Source organism: Calonectris borealis, chromosome 1 (assembly GCF_964195595.1).
Source record: "Calonectris borealis chromosome 1, bCalBor7.hap1.2, whole genome shotgun sequence".
Classification (NCBI taxonomy): domain Eukaryota; kingdom Metazoa; phylum Chordata; class Aves; order Procellariiformes; family Procellariidae; genus Calonectris; species Calonectris borealis.
In genome coordinates this window covers 55,592,761-55,615,416 of record NC_134312.1, presented here as the reverse complement: position 1 = coordinate 55,615,416, position 22,656 = coordinate 55,592,761, and the positions used below count along the sequence as shown (strand labels likewise).

The following is a 22,656-nucleotide window of genomic DNA, read 5'->3' as shown; positions in this document are numbered from 1 at the left end:
GAAAAAAAAAAAAAAAAAAAGGTAGCAGAAACTGATCAATGACAGCCTCAAGAACACGATCTACATTTACATTTTAAACATTTATTCTTTCTGCACTGTGCCTTTGGTCTAGTATTTAAGAGACTTTCAGAAAGGCTCCCATACACAGAACATTCAGATTTTACCTTCTCCTTCCTATGAAAAGCAGTTTCATACATTTGCATTTATTTTTAATCTATGCTGTTTCAGAAGGAAAGGTTTATCAAAAAGAAAAGGTGTCATCTACTATGTCGTAACAATGACTGAATTTTGTGTCCCTCTGGCAGTTCATTCCAGAGTCTGATAGCCTCAGAAGAAAATGTTTTTGTTTCCTCATAAATTTTGTGAGCTCCAATACCCCTAAATAGTGCAGACCTGTTGGCAAAGACAGAAGATGCACTCTGCTGCTGACCTAGCGATGAATCATCTTGAATAGGTGTTGACCTGGGGTCTACATGGGTTGCTGGGGGAAGAGCGGAATAAAATCTACAGATCCATTGTACACCTGACATTCAACCTATAGCAAAAGAGGCTTTTGCAGATGCCTTCTGAGAATTAAAACAACATGAATAGATGTGTTCTTAAGCGAAGGACTTCAGTGGTACATCAGATAACTAAGATGCTACTTCTCTTTGTCAAACTGTACTTAGGTTGATATGCTCTTTGTATGGTCAAACAATCAAGTGAATGCTAAGCCATGTTTATGAGTATTTTAAAAAAGGCTTTATATATTCTGTAAGAAGAAAATAATACATCTAGGTACGAAGTAGTTGCAGTCATCTAAATTTCAGAAGTATCCTTAAGCGTTTATAAAGGGGACATTATCACTGCTATTTCAGACCTTATTACAAGTTCTATTTTAATAGGTAAATAATTAAATTAGCTCAGAATAGCAACTTATTTAACCCTGTCTCTGAAGAATAGCGGAGTATTCAACTACTTGATCTTTAGGACTCATGCTCATTAAAGAAATCAAGTAATTTACCAGGGCATGACAGGAGGCAACATCTATTACTATAAGCTGTCCCTGTGTTTCTAATTAGATTTTCTCCATTAAAAAACCCCCATCATATGATTGATAAAATTTATATGGAGATACAGAAAAAATAAATTCAATTTTCCTCAAGAAGCGGCAGCTTTAGTTTTACTTAAAGTACCTGGCCCAAACCACATTTCTATAAGATTACTTTCCAGATGAATGGAGAACTTTGAAACAGAATTGAAACCATTCAAGAAAAAAAGCCAAATATCATGGAAACTTCTACACTTGCACATCTCATATCCTTTACAAGCATAAGGAAACTGCACACTAGAGACACAAATATTAAAGAGATCACAGCAGTAATGTAAACTTTCTAAAGGAAGTTTTCTAGTTTGTACTAAACATGCTAACTACAAAAATAACATCAATATTCAAGACCAATGCATACTGCTGATTAAGGAACATCCAGAGGTTAAGATCACAATGTGCACTTGTACTATACAATTCACTTTGAACTCCCCAGTCTAACCTATTAACAAGCCTCCACAATGTCATTCCTGTTCAGAACACTTCAATCACAAACCAGCAGAATGAACACTTATGTATCAATGCTTAGCATTATAACATGCTTATAACAATGATTTATTTGATCCAGCATCTCTTACTAATATACTACTAACAACAATCCCAGTGCATTGATGAGAATTACCCTTTATAATCCAAATGTAACCTCCAATCGCAAACTAATGGTGCAATCCATGCAAAGACAACAATGTGCATTTTCATTTTCATGCCATTGACTTCCTGCATTAAGCTACATCAACCAAAACCGGTTAGATTTCCACTCAAATTTTTGAAGCATGAGTCCCAAGGTGTTGGCAAGGGACTCTGAATGCTTTACTCACGCAGAGCTACTAATTGGGTGGAATATCAGGTTAAAGACTGCGTATCAAATTTCATCAGCAAAGCAAGCCCTGTATAACAAGTATTCAATATCATTAACTGAGGCTTATGCAGTCACAGAAGATCCTGATCCTGCTACACACTGAATGGGCAGCTAATTCTGATATTCTTGTCACTAACACTGGACGCATCTTTACCATAACACCTTTTCTAAGCAGGATTGCTTCTGGCTTACACTATGACTGAATTAATACTTGAGAATGCAGAATATAATGAAACCATTTTTTAACTAATGTATTACAAGTGGAACAAATACAGCAATGATTTTCTACGAGGTATGAATATGCCCATTTGCTTCTTCATAAATGCCATTTCATACAGTGTCCCAAATCCAGAGTAGAAAAATTCCTCAAATCCTTCATTGTTCCCCTTATTTTTAAGGGCTAAAGTACCAGAACTTTATAACAAAGCCAGCAAATACACACAATTCACTAAACATGATTGTTGCTCTTAAAGCCTTCTGATCACTCCTGATTGACAAATAAAGAATCTTTTAATTAAGTTTATGTGTTGCTACTGCTTTCAGATTTCTGAGCTGGTATCAATTCAACATTTCGGGTAGGTTTTGCAGGAATTTGTGTATCCAAGATGCTTTTTTTTCTACCTTTACTTTGCTGCTGATCCGTATTTGAAAGAAGAGCTCTCAGAGAAGGCTCTTGGGTCCCTAACCTGGCTCTCAGCCTGAAGCTACCCAAATGGCTAGCAGTCCTTCAGTAATGGACAACAATGCATTGAAAACTGACTTTAAAAGCACATACTGCCTTCCACCTACAAGTGTAAAGCAAAGTGGAAAACAAAATCTATATACCCTGAAAACACCAACCTCAACCCACCACCCATCCTTAAGTACACAGAGAACTCTTCAATAATCCCATATGGAAACAAAGAAATTAAAAAATGGGTTACAAGTTCTACATTGCACCTCTGTTACCATATTAAGGGTGTCACCAAACACAAGATGACTTTAAGATAAACACAGGGGACTCCTCCCAAACAAGGAGGACAGAAAAGTCACACATTAGTAACCACTACTGAGGATAACTAAAGTGGCTAGTGTAAAACAGAAAAACTGATTAAGATGTGAACAGATGCAAAAAGGATATTTTACATTTCAATGTCAGAAGAAGATGATCTAGAACAAGAAAAGTGCTTTGCTAGTAACAGCTAGAGAACGGAGCTAAAGACTCCAAACACAGCAGTTCAGCTCAAAAAGCCAGCAGGTGAAGCAAAAGAGGTGCTGATATGTACTTCATATATAAGGGTTCTGTATATTTAAAGGCTCCAAGCACTTTCCTGCTAGTCACACAGCGTAATATTTTTTAGGATGCTTGGAAGAATGTTTTCATGAACACGTGTAAGTCTCAGAAGCACGCACAATTTTACCTGTTTCTTAAGAAGAATCTAATTAACTTTGCTAGTTTTTCATATTTCTAGACTATAACCTAATTTTGATGTAGTGGCAATTATTAAAAAAAAAAACAAAACCACCACGACATTTCTTTGCAACAGTCAAGTCTTAGCAGTTTCAAGATGTTGTGTTGTTCCAGGGCCATTCGGATGTGCTCTGTGTCTGCACAACTGTCAGAAGTAATGATCCTGCTCCACCGTCCGGTTCTAACCAATTCCTCACACTGACTCTAGCACTCATGCGGCAAGGCAGAGCAGGTAACTGACCTGCCAGAAAATGAACCAGTTGAGCAAGATAAGCTGATTTAAGATAAAACAGGATCTTTACGATCAGGCCTTTTAAAGAAAACTTGGCAATCTTGCTCATTTCAGCTATATTCTGGGGGAAGAAGAAAAAAAAAAATTCCTGGGGTACTAACACAAATAGTAAACATTTCACTCTATTTGTAAATGACTTGATTTATTTAAAACAGTTATGATCCTATTTGTAAGGATCATTGCTGTTTTCTAGAGAACAGGGATGGCAAAAACAGGGTTTACCTAAGCATACTATTAAAAAAACGTTTAATCAATTTTACAGTTGAAAAATAGTATTCAAAAAAATAAAAATCACACTTTTCTATCAGCTTATTCCTAATACTTCTGAGTGACAAGTTCCCACAGCTCTGGTCATCAACAATAAATTCAACTTGAACTAACCTTTTAACTATTGACATATGTAATAAAAAGCTCTTTAGTAACCACTAACAGTAAAAAAACCAATATGAAGAAAACATGCATATGTAAGTACACAAGATTAACACCTGGTCTTCAGCGCTCCTTATTGCTCAATATTTCGGAAACCCACACTATGTATTTGGTAGTTTATATTTAAGCCTCTCAATTTAGGTTATCAGTACTTGGAATGACATACTTCAGAGAAGATTTTTTTCAACCAGCAGTCATGACTATATTAAATTAGTCCAGGTTTTCACTAACATCAAAATCTAAGCCTTTTTTTTTTTTTAAATTTTGGCATGGTCCACATCCGATCCAGTTTTCCACTTCTTACCACAGAAGCGTCCAAGTTAGGTATATTTAAGGTATTTAAAAAAACCCACTTTTTCTAAATAATGTGCTTTTCCAGGTGCGTAACAGAACCATACCTGCCATTTACAGAATGATTTCACTGTACTGACATTAACAACACAACTGTTTTTTAGATATCCCAGACGAATTCTAAGAACTGCAACTCACTGGAAACTCCTGAAGAGCATCTGCCAAGTCCCTTCTGTTTCACTTCTCTGTCAGGTGTCTGTCACATGAGCAAAGGCAAGCACGGAGCAGCAGGGCACTGGGCCGGGCAGCTGGCAAGAGGCTGCCTGAACATCACATCCTGGCAGGTACCAGGCAGCCGTTCACCACACGTTGAGCGATGTCGTGTGACTACAAGTGCATCTATCCCACTGCCAAAATTCAGACAAGGGAGGAAGCAGGTTGCCAAAGCAAGTCACAAAGCTGTCTGTTCTCCCTGCCCGCAAGCATAGGGCCCGCTGGGAAAGGATACAGCAAGGGGCAGGCCCGGAGCCACATACCTAGTTCGAGACAGCCACACGTTGGGCAGCTCCGTTTGAAATGAGAAGGCTTCTTACTAACACAGTTTTTTTTTCATAAATACTCTTACAGCTCAGTGAGTATTTTCTGAATCAATTTGGCCAATACAGAACTGTACTTTCTAGGTGTTCTCAGAGCTTAACAGCAAATCCATAAAAACATTTAATAACTACATCCTCCGAGCTTCTCCATTCTGGCCCCAGGGACACCAGTTATAATGAGCGTGCACAAACTTCCACAAATTACAGCCTACAGCTCATCTCCTAAAACCATGTTTGAGCATCTCATTGTGGAATTTTCAAAACCATTTTCAGAGCATGTTCCTGTTCTCTACAAACGATACAATAAGTTCTGAAAAAGTAATATAGACTACATATTCAGGCACCGCCATTGGCTTTGAACTTAACTCCGAGTTTGTTCTATTCCCTCTGAAGGGATCAAATGTTTGATCTGCCTTTTCTAATATAGGTAAGAATTTTAAACTTGCACATTCTAGGCTCCTCAAAAAAAAAAAAAACCAAACAACAACAAACCAAAAAACGCCACAAGCCACCCAAAACAAAAAACCCCAAACTGTGTGAAGTATAAAATTCTGTTAATCAGGAAATTAAAAAACACTTTGGTAATTCTGAGTAACATAAAACATAAACATCACCCAAGAAAGATTATTTTTTTAGAAACATTTTAAACTCTATTGCGTTGCCAGGCAGAGCAAAATCAAAGGCAATGGGGACAAGTGGTGAAATGAGAACTACGATCTTCCAAGAAATGAAAAAATTGCCACATTCTAATGAAAAGCTGCGATTTGCATATTACTAGAAATGGAGTATTTGTCAAAGGTGATAGGAACATAAAAAACCAAATGACCCCAAACCCCACAACTCTCAAGGTTAGCAATATTTTAATGACCTTGAGCCTGGCCTTGAATTTAGTAAGTACCAGCTCTGCAGAAAAGGATGATTTTCAATCCCTGTGCACACTTTGGTTTTAATAATACTCCACTGGATTTTATTTTTTTTTGTAACTAGAATGGTGTTACACTGTGATCCTCAATTCCTCACTTAATCCAATAATGGAAGCCAGTTTTGCAAACAGTCTTTTCTCCTTGTACTTCCCCATCCTGCTAATTTTGTTTAAATGCTTCCTCTCTAGCCAGTTAGTTTCTAAACAGTTCAGCACATTCAGTTTGGGAATTACAGGGTGGGTGGGAGGGGGGAATGCAACTATCAATAGAATAACTGCTTTCTCACAAAGCTAAAGGAAATCTAGTCTGAAATTGCTTTTCCTGGTTTAGATCTTAGTCACTAAGTATTTTTAAGCAGCTGTCACAGGTAAATCACACTCTTCCACCACGACCCAATAGAAAATACATTCATAAATTGAAACAGACCCCCTCCCCGCCCTTAAACCTTCTGTGTAGTCTTAGGTAGCTCTGAGACAGCGAACTAGGTGCCAACACTGGGAAGACTTGAGTTTCATGAGCACAATGTTACTTTGCCAAGCACTTAGACACGCGCAGCCACAACAGGAAGTATTCAAAAATCTTCTGAGGCAAGACAAAAACACCCTAAATCAGCTCCTGCTTGATGATTACTCACTAACCAGCCTTGCTCTGGAAGGCAATCTCTGCAGAACAGTAATTTTCCAATGAGATTATCACACCCCTGTTTAAAACAATTATAAGCACTTAGCAGAAAGCATTCGTGACATACTGAGTATGTGAAAACTAGTTATATTTACTTAAAATTCTAGATTATACTAAAAAAAGCTGTCAGATCACATTACCCCAGTACCAACAGATGACCGGCACACACAAGGTACATCCCAGTTCACACATCCTACTCGGTGCATGGGAAAACAGGTAACCATTAATTCAGCACGAAGCTTCAACAAACATGTAACACATCTGCAAGAGGGAGTGCAACACGCAGAACATTTAAATAATCTAATTGCTGCCTACCCTCGGGTGCAGTATTCTCTTGTTTATATATAAAATACTACGCAGCATAACAGGAACTTCTTTTTCCTAACAGCCCTCAAACTATCTGGATTTATGGGTGACTGCCAGTTCAAACTTTCACGTTGATCGCCATGCACCCCGACAAAAATTCTGCTCAGCTTTACACAGTGATAATCTTCAGTTCACTATGTGACCGCAGAGCGATCTGAAACCTGACTGTACATCTAGTATCTCCCTCTTGGGATTACTGCCTCTAGATGTTAAGCTTTTAGTTAGCTGTCTGGGGCTTGTTTGTTTAAAAGAGTTCGTCCGCTTGGCTTAACTACACTCTCTCTTTCAGAAAGCAACGGCCATACCCACCTGCTGACTGAAATGATGGTTTGGGTCAGACTTTAGACAAAACTATAATAACACAAACCCCTCCTCCCCGTTGTACTGAAGCGGCTGTTGGTTTGGGGGATTTTTTGGTTTGCTCCCCCCCATGATCTGAATCTAGCAAACTGCCGCCTCCCTCAAAGGCGAGCCGCGCGGGAAAGCTCCGCGGGCGCGCCGTGAGCAACGCGGTTCCGCTGCGAGCCCCGGGCACCGCGGGGAGCAGATCTTAAACAGCAGCTGAAACGGCAACACGGCCTCCCGCCGCCCGGACCGCGGCTGGCGCTGGCAGCTCCGCGGGGGGAGGCGGCGCCCGGCTCCCCCGAGCCCCGGGGGCGGCAGCGCCGAAGGCCCCTACCCCGCCGCTGACCTACGGCCTCGGCAAGCCCCGCCCCGCGGAGAGGGGGGGGCAGGGAGCGGGCCCCGGGCCTGCCAATCACGGTGAACGGCCGGCCGGCCGGCCTGCCCGGTACCGCCGTGACCTCAGGGGCTTCGGCGGCTCCGCCCCCTCCTCCCCTCCCCCGCCCCGGCCGGGGGGCACTTACCGTCCCGGGACGTGCCCATGAGCTGGTCCAGCATGGCGCGCATCTGGGCCTGCGCCGACATCTTGAGCGCGCGGGGGGCCGGCCCGGCCCGGCCGAGTCACGCCGACAGCGGCCTACAAGGCCCGAGGCCCGGCGCGGCGCTCAGCCCTCCCCCTCGCGTCACTGGCGGGCCCGGGCGGAGCCGCTCCCCCGACGCCGCGGGGGGGAAGCGGGCGCTGCCTCTGTCTCGCGCTCCCGGTGGAAGGCGGAGCGGGAAACCTGCCTCGCGCCGGTCTCGGTGCCGCCACCGCCGCTCCCCTCCCCCCTACCGCTCCTCCCGCTTCCTCTCACGCCTGCCACGCGCGCGCGCCAGCGGTAACGGAAACCCGCGCGCACGCGCCCTGGGCCCCCTCGTCCGCTCCCCGACGTCAGCGCGGACGGGCCTTGGCGCCCGCCGATTGGCCGCGGCGTGCGGTGTTCGGCCGGTGACGCACCGCGCGGCGAGGTCCCTGATTGGGCTGTCGAGGCTTTCGCCGGGCTGGGCCCCTGGGGCGCGCTGATTGGCTGGGCGGCCCCGCGTAGCCGCTGTGACGTCCTGGTCTCCGGCTCAGCGGCGGCGGAGCCGAGGCGGCCTGGCCCGCAGCGCCCGCCCTCGCCGGGAGCGAGACCAGGGCGCCGGGCCGGGCGCTCCGGGAGGCGGCTGTGGGGGCCCCGGCCGCTCCCGGGAAGCAGCAGTCGGGCAGTGCCCAGCCCGGGGGGCTTGCCTCGCTGAGGGGAAACCCAACCGGAACGGTTTCGTGACGGTTGATTGTAACGAGCCAAAGCACGTGGCTGAGCTGAAATTAACGCAGAGCAGGAGGGAAACCTGGGCTACGTAACGGACGTCTCTTACAGCCCAGCAGCCGGGTCCCGCTTACTCGTCCCCGGGACAGGCGCGTCTCTGCTTCGCTGGGGCACTCACCGAGTGACGGGCGCAAGTGGTGAAACACGTGGGTGCGCGTACGCATCTGGGCTCGGTAGGAGCGGGCCTGAGTGGGGACATAGGTCTGAGCCAGCGCTGACGGAATACGCTTCTTAAAGACAATTCCCTTTATTTGACTGACATTCAGCACCATTTTAATGGCTCCATTCTTCCGTCAAGTGCAGTTACGGTTGCACTGGTGAGAAAAGCTACTGTAATACCCGCTTTTTAGAAAACCTCCCTTAAAGCTGAAGTTGCTGTTACGTGTTGCGGCTAATTCAACTTACAGAGCACCGAGATCCAGTCTCAAAAAGAGTATTTTCACAATTTCTATCTATCCTAACGCCCGCATTTTGTGACTATCCCTTTCTTAACCATCGTGTTGCCATCTAGTGCCCAAAAGCCGTCAATGACTGTCACAAGGATCAATTCTAATTATCCACAACCAGGGTCGCGTTCAACTTTTAAGGTTAGCTTAATACGAATGAGAAAAGGCAACATAAAAAGCCATTAAAAAACCCACCCCCAATTATCTGGATTTCAGAAGGACTTGCAGTGAAGAAGCAATGCTCAGACAGGAGTCTTCTGTAACACGTTTAAGAAAAGATTCCCTACCCGGTGGTCCTCAGCTATTCAGAACATGTCCCGGCTTTGTTTTTTCTTTAATGTATAAGTTTACTTTTGTTAGTCATTACATTACTTTGGATTGAAGGGGAAGTAACTGGAAGAGATACATATGCAGGTTAAAATTTTCTCTATTTAGTACCTTAGTATGTTTAGGGGAAATTGAGAAACTTTAGCTATTTTTTGTACCCACACCGTACAACCTCTAGCTCTAGGTACTCTTTAAAGAGCATCTATTTCTGGCCAAATTTCAGCTTTTCTTCCAGAACTGGTTTCAGTGAGCCATTTATTTTTCTTCTGGAGCAATATACTACAGGCTTTGGATGGAGTGAACCTTTAGTCCATCTGGAAAGTAAATTGCAGAATGCAGCAGCTGCATCAAATAACTCAGAACAACAAATCCGTCACAGCCATTCTCAGGGTATGGTGACTTCCCATAACTTTAATCTACTGAGCTGCAAATAGTTTGGTTGGGGTCACTTTGTGACCTGTGATATCAACACTTTTCCAAAAAAACCCCACCACTGTTTAACATTGCCAGCATTGCAAACTGGATTTTTGGTCTACAGAACCTTAAAACTTGTAGTTCACATCTGCTTACCTGACCTAAGTAGCCCAAATCTCTCCAGTTTTAAGGATCTATTGTGCCTATCCACTATAGTTTGGGGATTAAACTATCCCTGAGTTTTAAATACAGGGGGAGGAGAATGTATAGATTTAGATGAAGTAATTCTATTTGCAATGCTTTTCTGATAGAATACTTTGTTTTCCCTGGTAATAAAAAAAAAAACCCCAAGTACTCTTTTGTTATCCTTGCTTATAGCTCCTCCCCCATGTAAACAAGTCTCACATTTTTAGCCATTATAAGTCATCCTTTTTACAGATTTCTTACCCATCTTGCATATAATTCAACCCTCTTCTGAGGGCAGCAACAATTCAAGCCAGTATTTCTTTTCTTATAAAAAGAAACTTGCTGTTCCAGATTGCAAGACAAGCAAGAAAATGGCAGCCTGATTTGTGTATCTAGTGTAACCAGCAGTAATTGGTTCACTTTAGTTTTTCTGAGATTCACAGTAAGAACAGCATAGGAAGCCTACAGTCGCACAGTCGACCGCTCAGAGACACTGAGAAACATGTAATTCATTAAGTAGTAATTGTCTCTCTGAATTGTTATCACTAGGCTCACCACCATGGAAAAAAAAATCTTCAAGATGAAAGAGGTTTGTACTACTGCAGGGCTCGCCAGGATCCACTAACATTCCAAAGAAAGGGCCTTCACTCTTGAGAGAGTAGAAAATTCCCCACCCACAGAACATGGCTGTTCATGAACAGACGAATTCTTTTACCTACAGATTTTGAGGGGGGAACCAACAACCCTTGCAACTCCTTAGACAAAGCAGTTTAGCAGTGAAGGCTGTCATGTTTTTTCCTCTGCAACCAACCTTCCTCTGGTTCCGCGGAGGTTGCCTGTCATACACGTTCAGATTGAAGGGGTGTGTCGGGTATGCTTGATGAACTGAGAGATTCCCAGTCATGGCTCTTTCACACCACACCTGCCACCAAAAATCGACAGAAAAACACGAACTAGAAACCCCCCGGCCGTTTCCATAGTCTAGGATATTTATTCGGGAATAAATAGGAAACATAACACAACCATCTTAACCCTTCCCTCCCGGCTGCTGAGGCAACCTGAAGCCCACCAGGCCGGCCACCTCCTCAGGCGAGCGCTCCCCTTTGCCGTGGTACTCCTGGTGCAGGGCCGCGTGCTCCCGGACGCTGCGGAGCAGGCAGAGGTAGGTGGCAGCCTGGAAGTGCAGCTCCTGCTGGGCCCGGCACAGCTTCTCGCTGGTGACCTGCCGAGAGGAGGGAACAAGCCCCGGAGACTTCACCTCCCCCCGAGGCCGCGGGCTGCCGCGCTGAGCTGCCCGGCCTCGGGCAGGGGCGCCCCCGCCCCGCCTCGCCTCGCCAGGGGGGAGGAAGCAGGAGGGAGGGAGGGACGGTGGGGGGAAGCCCGCGCGTACCCGATGGGCGCGGAAGGCCGCGACGATGTGCTGGTAGGCGGGCGTGTCGCGATAGGGGCGGCCCGCCCGGCCGCTGGCGTAGCGAAGCTCGCGCAGGAGCCCGCGCAAGGTCCGCAGCGGAGAGCCCAGCGCCGCCATCTTCCCCCGCCGCCAGTACGGAAGCGGGCGGCGCGCGCGGGCTTCCACCCTCCCGCCTTCGGCCGGGGGGGCTGCGCACACCTCCTCCAGGCGCGGCTCCGCCCACGCGGGCTCTCGAGCGCCGAGTCAAACGATCGCCTTCTCCTACACCCCCACCCCCCCCCGCAATCAGCGGAGGTCAAGCATCGGACGTCGAGGCGAGGCCCGTGCGCGCCCCCCGCCGCCGCCTCGCGCTTGGCCGTTGCGTGGGGGGAGGAGCGCCCCACCGCCGGCCTGTACGCGGCGCGCGTGGGCCGTTCGCGCCGGCCGAAGGTACCGGAGCGGGATCACTGGGGGGCACCCGAGGGGCCCATCCCGCTGTGGGAAGGCGAGCTGGGCTGCGGCTCCTTCTTCCCCGAGCAGCCTACGCGTGTTCCTGAAGTGTCCGGTCTATAAAACTACCTACAGCTCGTTAGAACCCACGGGGGACCCTCGGAAATCCCAGGAAGCGCAGACCCGCGGCAGCCCGCCGCCCTGGAAAGCCGGCGCGGTCTGAGCGTTGCAGAGTCCCGCCTCAGCCAGAGAGGGTGAAAAAAAACGCCCACCCCAGATGGGACTCGAACCCACAATCCCTGGCTTAGGAGGCCAATGCCTTATCCATTAGGCCACTGGGGCTGCCGCGGAAGAGGCTCTTCTAGGTAGGTACTTCTCTCCTGTCCCCGCCCTCTTCCTTTTATGGAAAGCGTTGAAGGCCGCTGAGTGGGCAGCACCTCCCCGCGCGCGGCTCGCGGACCGGAAGACGTCTGCCGCGTAGCCCACTGGGAGCGCGGGGAAGGGCCGGTGCTGGGCAGGAGGGGGCGGGGAGCGGCGGGTGTCCTTGAGCTCGTACAGCAGGCCAGGACGCCTGCCTTTGCCTTGAAATAGGGCACCCCGAAAGGGAGGAGTTCTCTTCTTATACGAATCCTCCGGTAGTTTTAAAATGCTGCTCCTTGCTCGCGGTATTGCCCTTGCCTTTGTGGTTGCCCTGACAGAAGAAAGCCAGCAACTCCCCCACCCCCAAAACAACGGTGAAAAGCCCAACAAAGAGCCCCAAGCGACAACCCTTCAAGTAAAACCTTTTTACATCTTTATTTTCGTGAGAAATCACAGAGCCAGGGCTAATATGTACATTCCTCTTTATTTAATACAGCACAGACACATGACACATAAAAAAAGAAAAGTACACTCGTGAAAAAAAGCCTGTCGCAGTTAAGGACAGGGAACAGCTACGCCGAATTGAGTAAGGCTCCTACTGCAGAACAGGGGTCTGCCGGCAAGGTTGGATCCCAGAGCAAAGTCTGCTGCCAAAAAAATCTTTGCACTCCTTTCAGGAAAGCAGAAAATAAAAAGGCAAGTCCCTCTCGGAACAGGTGGAGGCGGCATTATCTGCAAGGTTTGCAGGATACAAACCCTATCGCTGTGTTTGGACCAAAGCACTGATAAAATGAGAAATACTCTCCAGCTATTCTTGCAGAGGGCCAATAGTCCTCACCTCTGAAAACATCAGACTTCTCAGGTATAGCAAACCTGAGTATCTGGAAGGAATGAAAACATCAAGTAGTCACACAGAAGAGAGTTAAAATTAGTCTCCCTGATAGGGCTCTGCTAGCCACAATAGGGAATGTGCAGGGGAACAAACCGGCTTCCCAACTAACAAAAGACTAACAGCCATTAAACTGACCAGAACAATATACACATTTGGAACTGATGCAGGCTTTTGTGGCAGCAGCTTCTTCCTTTTCCTGCTTCAGTTCAGGATGGAAATTAAGCAGGCACCAGTTCCTCTGGCAAAGAGCCTTACACACTTTTAAAAAATTAAAATACAAAAGAGGGAGACAGGTGTATTTACAAAATCCATGGCTGGTACAGTACATCATTTTTAAGACACACTAAATGCTACAATCTTTCAGGTCCTGAGATTATTACAAAAAAACCCAACAACTCAAAACTTGCGTTCAGGTCCAGTTTTATAAGGAGAGGGGAAAGAAATCACACATTTAAAACACAGTATCCCTTGAAGTTATTGGAACACACCTCCCTAAAAATCCAAATGAAAGTGGTGCTAACCACCCAAATGTAGCTGCATTTGGTTGTTCAGGCTTGTTGTCACAAGAGGGGAGCATTTCACAGGGGAGTTTCTCTGGAGAGCTCATCAGGTAAGCACACGGCTGTTAGGATCCTCTCCATCACCAAGCCCTATGGTCCAAAATATGCAAGTATTAAAAGGAAGAAGGTGACCTTGTACAAATTCATGCTGGACTGAGCAAAGCATCACAGGAATCACCAACTCAAACAGGTTTGCCATCTCGTAGTAACTGCACATTCCTTTGAAGCCAAGGAATGCAAAGAATTCTAGCTGAGATTTAATGTTAGTTTATAACAAAACACTTGGCCAGCTGTTTCTTCTGCGCTACCTAGTGAAAGGCAGGAAAACACTTTCTCCATCTGTTTCTCAGCCTTTCATTGTCTTGGGGATCACAGCAAGTCAGATGGAGTTAAGCTGGCTATATCCAAACTTGCTAAAATATATATATACTAAAAGTGACACCAAACAAAGGATATGGAGGCCAAACCTCTGTCGAGGGGATGATCCTCACTACCATTAGCTGTGCAGGCAGGTGTTTGGATGCTCTGTTCTTGACTGAGCCTGTTTATCAGGCAGAACTAAAGGGACTTGCACCCACACCTGTTTTTTTTTTCCCCAATGGAATATTCTGAACATAGTGCTTTTGTATCATCAGAAGTTATCATCACAGACACCCTTTTATTATAAGCACCTGACTTTAAGCTAGAGAATGCCAACATTTTAAGGATTACCCATGAAATGCATCTAATCTCAGTAAAAGAAGGCTACAAGAGACAAATCACATAACAAGGGTACTAGTTTAACTGCTAAAATATAACGCTGCTCAGTAGACTTTTGGGGGGTAAAAAGTGGTAATTAATTTTGTCATTTTTTTAAACAGTAGTCCAAAAATAAAATTTCTCCATCTATTTCCAGTATGGATCTTGAGAACTATGCAAGAACATGGTACTAATTGCTACATGATGGAATCACCTGCAATAAAACACACACTACAGTTCTCACCTCTGAGCTAAATTGTTATTTGTAGTTACATACAACAAGACTAAAAGATCAGTGAGAAATACCTGGGGATCGTGATTTAGCTTTGATTTAAAGATCCAGCTACTGTGTAGCCAATAACTCCCCTTGTTTAGAAGCAACTTCATTTAAGTAAGAAATTTATTTAGTTCATAATTACTGGAAGGAAACCTGGGATGTCTCATTAGTTTCTCCCCAAATCCAATCTGTACATTAAAAAACATTGCTGCGGCTTCTTAAACCAATTTTGAGAGCTGAATATTCTAAAAAACTCTCAGACTAAAACCTGTCACAAGGCGCTTTTAGCTTCCCTCTCAAAGCAACTTCATGACACTTGACACTAGGTGTTGCACCAGTGAAAGGGTTTCTTTTTTAAAATACAAATTTCTTTCTTCATGTTAGCAAAAAAGACTTCTGCAGTACAGACATTCAAAAAATATTCCATTTTCTTTGGGTAAAACTTCAACGTGTTAAGGGGTAGCTGGGGGAAGGAATGCATGTAACACTGAAACACATAAATACTTATCTGCATAGTTGATATTAGTGACTACTAATCAAACTAAGGCCTTATCTGGAAAAAGCTGAGAACACAATAAGTTTCTTCCTCCACTCCGCACTCCTCTGGTGAAATCTGGTAAGTCTCAAAGAAGCTCTGGCTGCCTCAGCAGCTACTTGGTTTGGCCTACGATGGTGGTATCTCCTGACTGGTTTTGGTTGATTCTCTCCTTCCCTTTTTCTCTTGGTACTAGACAGTAACAAACATAACTATCTGCTGATAAAATAGGTCTGCATATACTGCTGGAAAAAAGAAAAAAAACCCCACAACCCAAACAAAACCCCTTAGTATTGAGCATGATAGGAGTCAAACACAGCATACACTGCTTGCTTTGGATTTCTTCACCATAAAGAAAAACTTGCTAGTTAATGGTTATTATTTAAGCAGGAGATGATGGCAAGGGAAGAGACTGAAATTCACTTCTAGATACAGAACATGTGGGTTTTTTTTTCCAGAGTTGCTCTGTATAATTATAGCTGTCAAAAATGGCTACAAAATACAGACCTATATCCTTGACTACTGACAAGATTAGCACAGTTTCATTTATGAGGAGTGTGCAAAAACAGCTGTAGGGAATCTTTGTACTTCCCCAGTTCTGGGCCAGTTCCAGGCCATGCTGATCTCTCAGCATAACTCATAGCAGCAGCAGGGCTTTCTATGGCCCCAAAAGGCTATTACAGCAGCAAGGGATCACCAGGTCATAGAAAAAGGATGATGAAGCCACACCAGAAGTTTCCACAAACAAAGCATTCCCCTACACAACAGTTATCTTTCCAGTGGCCCAGTAAGCATACTTCTGGCTGCTTATTTTGGCAGTGATTTCTTAAGCAGTAGACAGACAAAGATTTTCACAACAGCTGCATTTGTTAAAAAAAGACTGCAACAGTCAATCGTCATCACCAGCTGTAGATTCCCCATCTCACAGATCAGCCTAGGATAAAGAGCAAGTGTGCCCAAAATGAATTAGACAGCAACAGAAGAGCCAGGTTAGCTCAGTTTACTGCCACAGGTGGATGTGGCAAACTCCACTGAAGTAACTTCATTGATGCACCTAGGGCAGATTAAGAAGCACCCGACTATCACTCCAACTGGCTGAGCTATCCGCAATAGTCCTATCTTCAACTGGCACCATTAGATTGGTAGAAGAAATCCACCTATGGCCTAGTTGACATAAGCAGGTTCACTCAAACATGAAGACAAGCTAAGAACTGAAATAGCAGTTAGGCTATTCTCTGCCACAGGAACACGTTGTATTTGGTACCTTATTTTCTGCTCTTTAGATGGGTTCTCCACCTATGAAGGACTCTTCATTCCATTCCCATTCTGGAAAGTAAATGCTTCCTTTTCATACTGCAACTCAGAATTAGATCTTCCCCAGGGGAAGCACATCACAGAACTAGCACAGTCTAGTGATGCGCACGTATGTTACCTTAAGTTTAGCACTTCGTCAACAACGTCAACAAGTGAATTGCTAATTTCAGGTATGCATGCTTATAATAATCATAAGTTAGATAGATCCTCGGCACAGAATTGTTAAAATCACTAGATGATCTATTGCAGATTGCTAATTTTGTCAGAGAACAAGAAAACAAGCACAGACACCATTATGAGGGTTCACTTGCAGCTAACAACACATGAACTTACTGTTCATTATATTAAGAGAACAAACCATTAATGAAATCTCAAATAAATTGAGAAAAAGTACAACTAGAAAAGTACTTCATGGTGAATGATTTAGGCAGCATGTGAAGCATACCCAGGTTTAACTTCAATTAGCAGCTGCACTCTTGCAGGTTTTACCAAATTCCTTCTTATATATGATGCATGGCAGAAAGTGACAACTTTGGTAAACGTGAGAATTCTTGCAATAACTGGTGTCAAGCAGATGTGACTAGCCACACACAAGATTTCCTTGCAATTCCTCTCAACTCGAACTTGTTGCAAGCTGCTATTTTAACCTTCTTTCCCCCCTCCACCTCCTTGGGGTTGTCAGCCACACATCTTTGCCTTAGACTCAGTAATTGTGTGAAGTGGTCCAGTATTTAATAAGGTTGCCAGACAGGGCCCATAATGTTTTACTCATGACCTAATTAAGATCCAAATTTAAAAACTTCAGAGAAAAACACAAGAAATTCATTCTCATTAGCCACTTCCTTTCTCTCATGCACATTTACACACACTCACACACACACTCTTTTATTGTACTGCCATCTTCGCACAAACGTTCACCTTTAAGTAAAGTGTTTAACAGAGCCAGCAGGATGTAGAAGGATGAACAGGTTTCTCAGGAATATTGCTGAATATGTGTGTGTGTGTGTGTGTGCACATGTGTGAGTGTCAGAGAGAAAGAATGCACAAGCACACAGAACCAACGCCATGGTACAGCAGCTATGAAGTTACACACATTACACACTTTTTTTTTCTTTACAAAAGGGAAAAAATAGTATAACAGCATAAAGCCATCTTGGCAAGCTTAAGATTTTCCTCCAAAATGCCTTCCAGCACTTCAGGATCTCTGAGAACAGTTTAAAGAGGGTAGGGAAATAAAATAAAAAAAAAAAAGGCACTTAAACAAAGGACAAAGGCCTGAATCAAGTAAGTCATGGAGGGTAACAGCCATTTAACCAGAGCTAGGACCAATAAAAATCTACCAACCTTTTTTTAATTTCTATAAAATTAAAATTGCATAAACTGTTAATTAATCAGTCATTTACCTACTGCTTTCACCTTCTGGTTCATTTTATGGAAAAAAAAAAAACCAAACCCAAACAAAAAGCAAGTGTCCCTTTAATGATTTCCCCCCAATTCAGCAAAAGATGAAAGTTAGGTGTGGGAGGAAGCCTTCCACAGCTTGGCCTGGCTGCAGGTTTTCCCTGCAATGCCATCTTCAAAAAAAACCAAAACAAAAGCAGAAGAGGGACCACTGTGCCTTCACCAATTCACACACAAAAAAAAAAACAACCAACCCAAACACCCCAACACTTCTAATCCATCTGTGGGCAAAAACTACTCAAAAGAAAACCAAACAAACTGTAAACTAGATTAAAATTTGCTAATAAATACAGCCAAAAGTTCATTTTACGAATGTAGCAGCAAATGTGATAAAAGTTAGTTGGAGTCCAAGATGACTCCCAGAGGGTTAATGGTTCACACAACTGATGGCAGCTTGGGAGAGTTGCAGGATTTCTCTGTTTTCATGTCCTCAAGGGTCTTGCACCAAGTGGAGAAGGAGTGTGGAGGAAGGGTCAGGTGATGGGACTGCGGGAAGGAAACAGGCTCTTGGCACCTGTCCCACCCCCAAATCTGTGCATCAGACAACTTTGATCGGATTCAAACAAGAAGCAGAACCCAGGTAATTAAAAGTTACTTCTGATTAGCAGAAAACAGATGTGAAACCCACAGCATCCACACTTGTGACTTAGTTGATCATATTAGTCATGTATCTCAAATCAACAGAGAAGGCTGGACAGAGTGACTTAGGCCATTTGCATCTTGGAGTGGGAGAACACTGCAGTTATAGTCCAAGGTATCAGGAAACTTTGCAGCCTGTTTTTCATCTAGCCTGCCTTCTTCCTTTGCAAGTGTCTCGAAAGGATTTAAAATAGCTACCACGACTTTTGGGACTTTGGATCATGTAGCAGAAAATACTACCCAGACGGTTTTAACATCTAAAACCTGTGTTTGAAATTATTGCTTGCATTTGTTTGGGGCTTTCAGTGAGCTTGACATGTTAGCTCATATACAGTCCCCAAACCAAGTTCAGCCCTGCTGCCTGGAAAAGACAGCTCTACTTGGCTTTCTTATTGCTTGTGAATACTGAGGGTTATTTAGTATGTACAACTACAGTTTATTTATTAACAAAGGCCCTTAAAAAGTAGTAAAAACTTGGGGGAAAACGTCTTTAGAAGAGCTGCTGTGCAGAAAATAGTAAAACATTAACCTAATTTTGCATTTGGACGTTGCAGAAATCTTTCACTTCCCCATCCTGTTTATGCTACCTGCAAAGGTCTCTGGGAGCCACCCTATTATTTCCTTTGATTTGGCCTTGCTAGGTTTAACCAGGGAGAACAGGGAACAGGGAATGTAGACCCCTTCATCGCTATGTGGCTGATTCTAAAGCAGCTCAGGAGCATAATGACTGAAGACGGTTACCCTCTGGGGGGCTGTTTGAACTGGCTTCACGAACAATGTATGGTCATCTTTATTCTCATCATCCTACTACCTACTTCCAAAATAAGTATTAGTTTACCTGTTTCCCAAGACTGAGAAGCTCAACAGGCCACACAGACAGGATGACTCCTACCCTCAAGATTTAGAGGATACTCCTCAACTGAAGATGAGGCATACTTTCAGGAAGAGAGGGATGTTGAAAGGAAATTTGTGCTGTAGTTACAAAGGATTCCAAGTCTCCCAATCTAAAATTTCTTTAAGTATGAAGACAAAGGATGGCAATTTGAATGAGATGCCTTGATGAGGAAAACATAGAAGAGGTAGAACTCTCTTAGGACAGGGTCTTTTTAAATATATTGCTGCCTGATGGCTCACTGCTGCAACTCCCTTAGCTACATGCGTTGTTAAAAAGTATCAGGTTTGACAGCTCAGAGAACTAGCATCCTGCCAGAACTGTTAGGCCTCAAAACCCAAAAGTTGTCTTCCTTCAACCCTTCCTGGAGAAAAGAGAAAAAAATCAGATAAAGCTTGCGTTCTAAGTAGTTTATGGTATTTTGACAGAATTTGCACAGTATTAAGAATGCCAGAGTCTACGTAGCTGTATGTTTCAACTCGAAATAACCTTGATGATGGAGATGCAAGCTTATCTAATCAACATGCCACATACAAAACATTAGCACTAGCTAAAAAGCATTTAATTGGCAGATGCTGTGGAGTGAAATTAACCAACTAATGCATCTTATTTTAATTCAATCTGTCTTTCACAGAAGTGTTGTGCAAAAACATTTATTGCTGAGCTCAACCCAACATTTTTATACTAAATACACAATATATATTATTTTGAATTCACGTATATATATTTATATAAAATTAAAATGAGCTCTAAATAGAAAAGAAATTGTTGTCTGGTCTAAGAAAAATAAATCACATGTAAAAGAAAGCTGAAAGCTATAAGTTAATCTAGCAAAAAACATTGAAGATTCATTATCCATGGGTCAAAGTCTCTCTAGAAGGTGTGAGATGACCAGTAGTCACTGGTTCAATGTGAAATCAAACTACTGGAAAGACTAGCTACTAGGAATTTCAGCATCTCTGATCAAAGGAATGTTTCGGGGTTGAAGGAGGAGGGCATCATACTATTTTATTTGCTCCTTTCCCCTATGACTTATTTCAGTTTCTGCCATTCTCACCTTTTATCTGACAGCACAAGGGACTCAACAGCAAAGTTCTGTCCTAGTGTCGAAAGTGCAACATGTGCTGGATACGTCCTAACCTTACAAATGAACCGGTCAATGTATTGCTATCCAAAAAAAAAAAAAAAAGCCAGCTTTGCAGTCTTGTGCTACCACATAAGGAAGAGTTCAGTCAGGAACTCCCCAGGCCAGCAGGGGCTGGAAATGCTGGAGACAACCCATTCAGCCCCCTGAAGAGAAGGCACCTCTGGTCGCTTTTGAACGACTCCTCTTTGGCTAATGCCTGAAGCAGTATTAACCTGGCTCTGGAATAGGTCACAATCAGCTTTCTTTAACTAACAAATCAGTATAATGCGTGGCTTTTGGGAGGAGTTAGATGAAAGATGAGGAAGATCTAGAATGACTAAAGAACCGGTTGTGTTTTATAAAAGACATGAATAGAACATTATTTAATTGCCGTAGCAGATAAGCACAAGGCAAAGAAAAAGAAAATTTAACAAATGGAAGGACTAAAAAAAATCAGTGTGCCTTTAACAAAAAAAAAAAGATGTGGGAAAGAAATGCTAGTCTGACCAATAAAATGTGGGTTTCCTTTTCATGTAAATGGAAAAACTTCCATCACCTTCCTCCCTTAAATAAGAATCTTTATATTAAAAAAAAATATCAAACAAGGAGCAAGGGATTTCCCAGTAGTCTGTGTGTCACATCTCGATGCACCAGGAGATCTGCTTTTGAAGACAACTCTCTAATGAGACTGCATATATCTGTAGGCTCCCTAAAGCCAAACAGCCTTGTAAAGCTGGAAAAATGCCAGTATCAGAAACTGCATTTGTATAAGGGTTTAATTATAATGCAAAGTATGCCAGCACCACCTCTACTCTACATAACCTTTGGTCCACAACCATATAGTACACTCAGGACCTACAGATAATCTTATACTGGGCACTTTGGGCACTAATGAAGTGGATGATTCCACCTTAAACAATGGATGGAGAAACCTATTCTAGCTCCTCTCATGCTTTCAACTCTTCATTGGACATCACCCAGAAAAAAATGTTTGTGCTGCTGTGGGTTTGACGATCAATTTCTTTTAAAAGCCAATCAGAGCAGATAAAAAAGCTTGTTTCTTTAGGCAAGATCAAACTATGACCAGTCTGCATGACCAGGAGGACCAGTCCTCCTTTTCCTTCTCTCTTTGATCAAGTATTGTTTTCTTTTTCTTCTTCCTCTCACCACAGTGCTTGGGATCAGAATATGTAAACATTGACAGAAACAGCAGCCCTGTGACAATAAGCACTTTCCCAACTGGGCAGATTCTGTCAGCCAACCAGAACTGCTTCAGCTCCCTTGCTTGTCCAGAAGTCACTGGTTTTTCCGCTGTAACTTAGTGTCCCCTTTACTTTGGCCTCCATCTGTAGTTTAGAGACAGGAAAAGAAAGGGAAGAATAAAAGCATGAGTGAACTTTTATTTTTATAACTTACAGCAAAAGAGACAGGAATTTGGCACATTCAGCTTTAGGATCACCAAAAAAAGTACATTGTCTTTAGAGGGTGGAAGACTTTGCATCTTCTCTGTAGTTAATTTATTAGAAATAGCACTGCTGAAACCTGAGATATCAGGCTTCATACCAAAAGATACCATCTTTTAAAGATTAAGTTACAGCTTGGGATACTGAGAAAAAATTTAAAAATCAACCCTTTCTTTAGAAGCCTTTACATTTTAATAAAGCATTTTTACTGTTCAACCCATGGCACTCACTGTGATAAAAAATTAAGGTTGTACCAAATATAGCCAATTGGTTTGTTTTCACAGCCTCTTAGAGCAACACTGCCCAGTTTTTTGGTGCTGAGGACTGAGAACAGGATGAAGAACCCCCACCTAGCCACTGCCACCCTTCCTGTTCCTTCTCCTGGCAAAAAAAACCAAAAAAAGCCCTACAGGTGGCAAAGAAAGGATTACACTCTAAACTGCACCTTCTAAAGCTTTATGATAGTTTTTCAGCTCTAAGCCTTCAAACAGAAAAAGGAGATGTTCTACTTCAAGCTTGTCTTC

General features: G+C 43.6%; 3 protein-coding genes and 1 non-coding gene across 11 annotated transcripts in view; all 4 read right to left on the bottom strand.

Annotated features, from left to right (window-relative positions):
* Positions 1–8,225, bottom strand: part of LUC7L2 (LUC7 like 2, pre-mRNA splicing factor) — a 35,513-nt gene extending 27,288 nt beyond the window's left edge. The window contains exon 1 of one of the 4 annotated variants that reach the window (XR_012674141.1): positions 6,749–6,873. Coding sequence is in view for 2 of the 4 variants with exons in the window: in XM_075153417.1 (XP_075009518.1) it covers positions 7,841–7,901 (61 nt within the window). In the remaining 2 variants the exon portion in view is untranslated. Of the gene's footprint in view, positions 1–6,748; positions 6,874–7,840 lie in introns of those variants that run through there. The other 3 variants (XM_075153417.1, XM_075153437.1, XM_075153408.1) reach the window with 3 other exon arrangements.
* Positions 8,226–11,002: 2,777 nt separating this feature from the next.
* On the bottom strand, positions 11,003–12,271 carry FMC1 (formation of mitochondrial complex V assembly factor 1). The gene is made up of 2 exons (XM_075153463.1): positions 11,426–12,271; positions 11,003–11,257 (listed from the first exon to the last, which is right to left on the bottom strand). The coding sequence occupies exons 1-2, from the start codon at positions 11,561–11,563 to the stop codon at positions 11,063–11,065; spliced, it is 333 nt and encodes a 110-aa protein (XP_075009564.1). The 5' UTR covers positions 11,564–12,271; the 3' UTR covers positions 11,003–11,062.
* On the bottom strand, positions 12,145–12,217 carry TRNAR-CCU (transfer RNA arginine (anticodon CCU)). Its single transcript has one exon. It is a non-coding gene; the product is annotated as a tRNA-Arg (tRNA).
* A 429-nt stretch (positions 12,272–12,700) lies between the features above and the next one.
* The window catches only part of UBN2 (ubinuclein 2), a 56,260-nt gene continuing 46,304 nt past the window's right edge, over positions 12,701–22,656 (bottom strand). For all 5 annotated transcript variants that reach the window (XM_075153336.1, XM_075153329.1, XM_075153345.1 and 2 more), the window contains one exon: positions 12,701–22,015. In XM_075153336.1, coding sequence (XP_075009437.1) covers positions 21,966–22,015 — 50 coding nt within the window. In that variant the 3' untranslated portion in view covers positions 12,701–21,965. The remainder of the gene's footprint in view (positions 22,016–22,656) is intronic.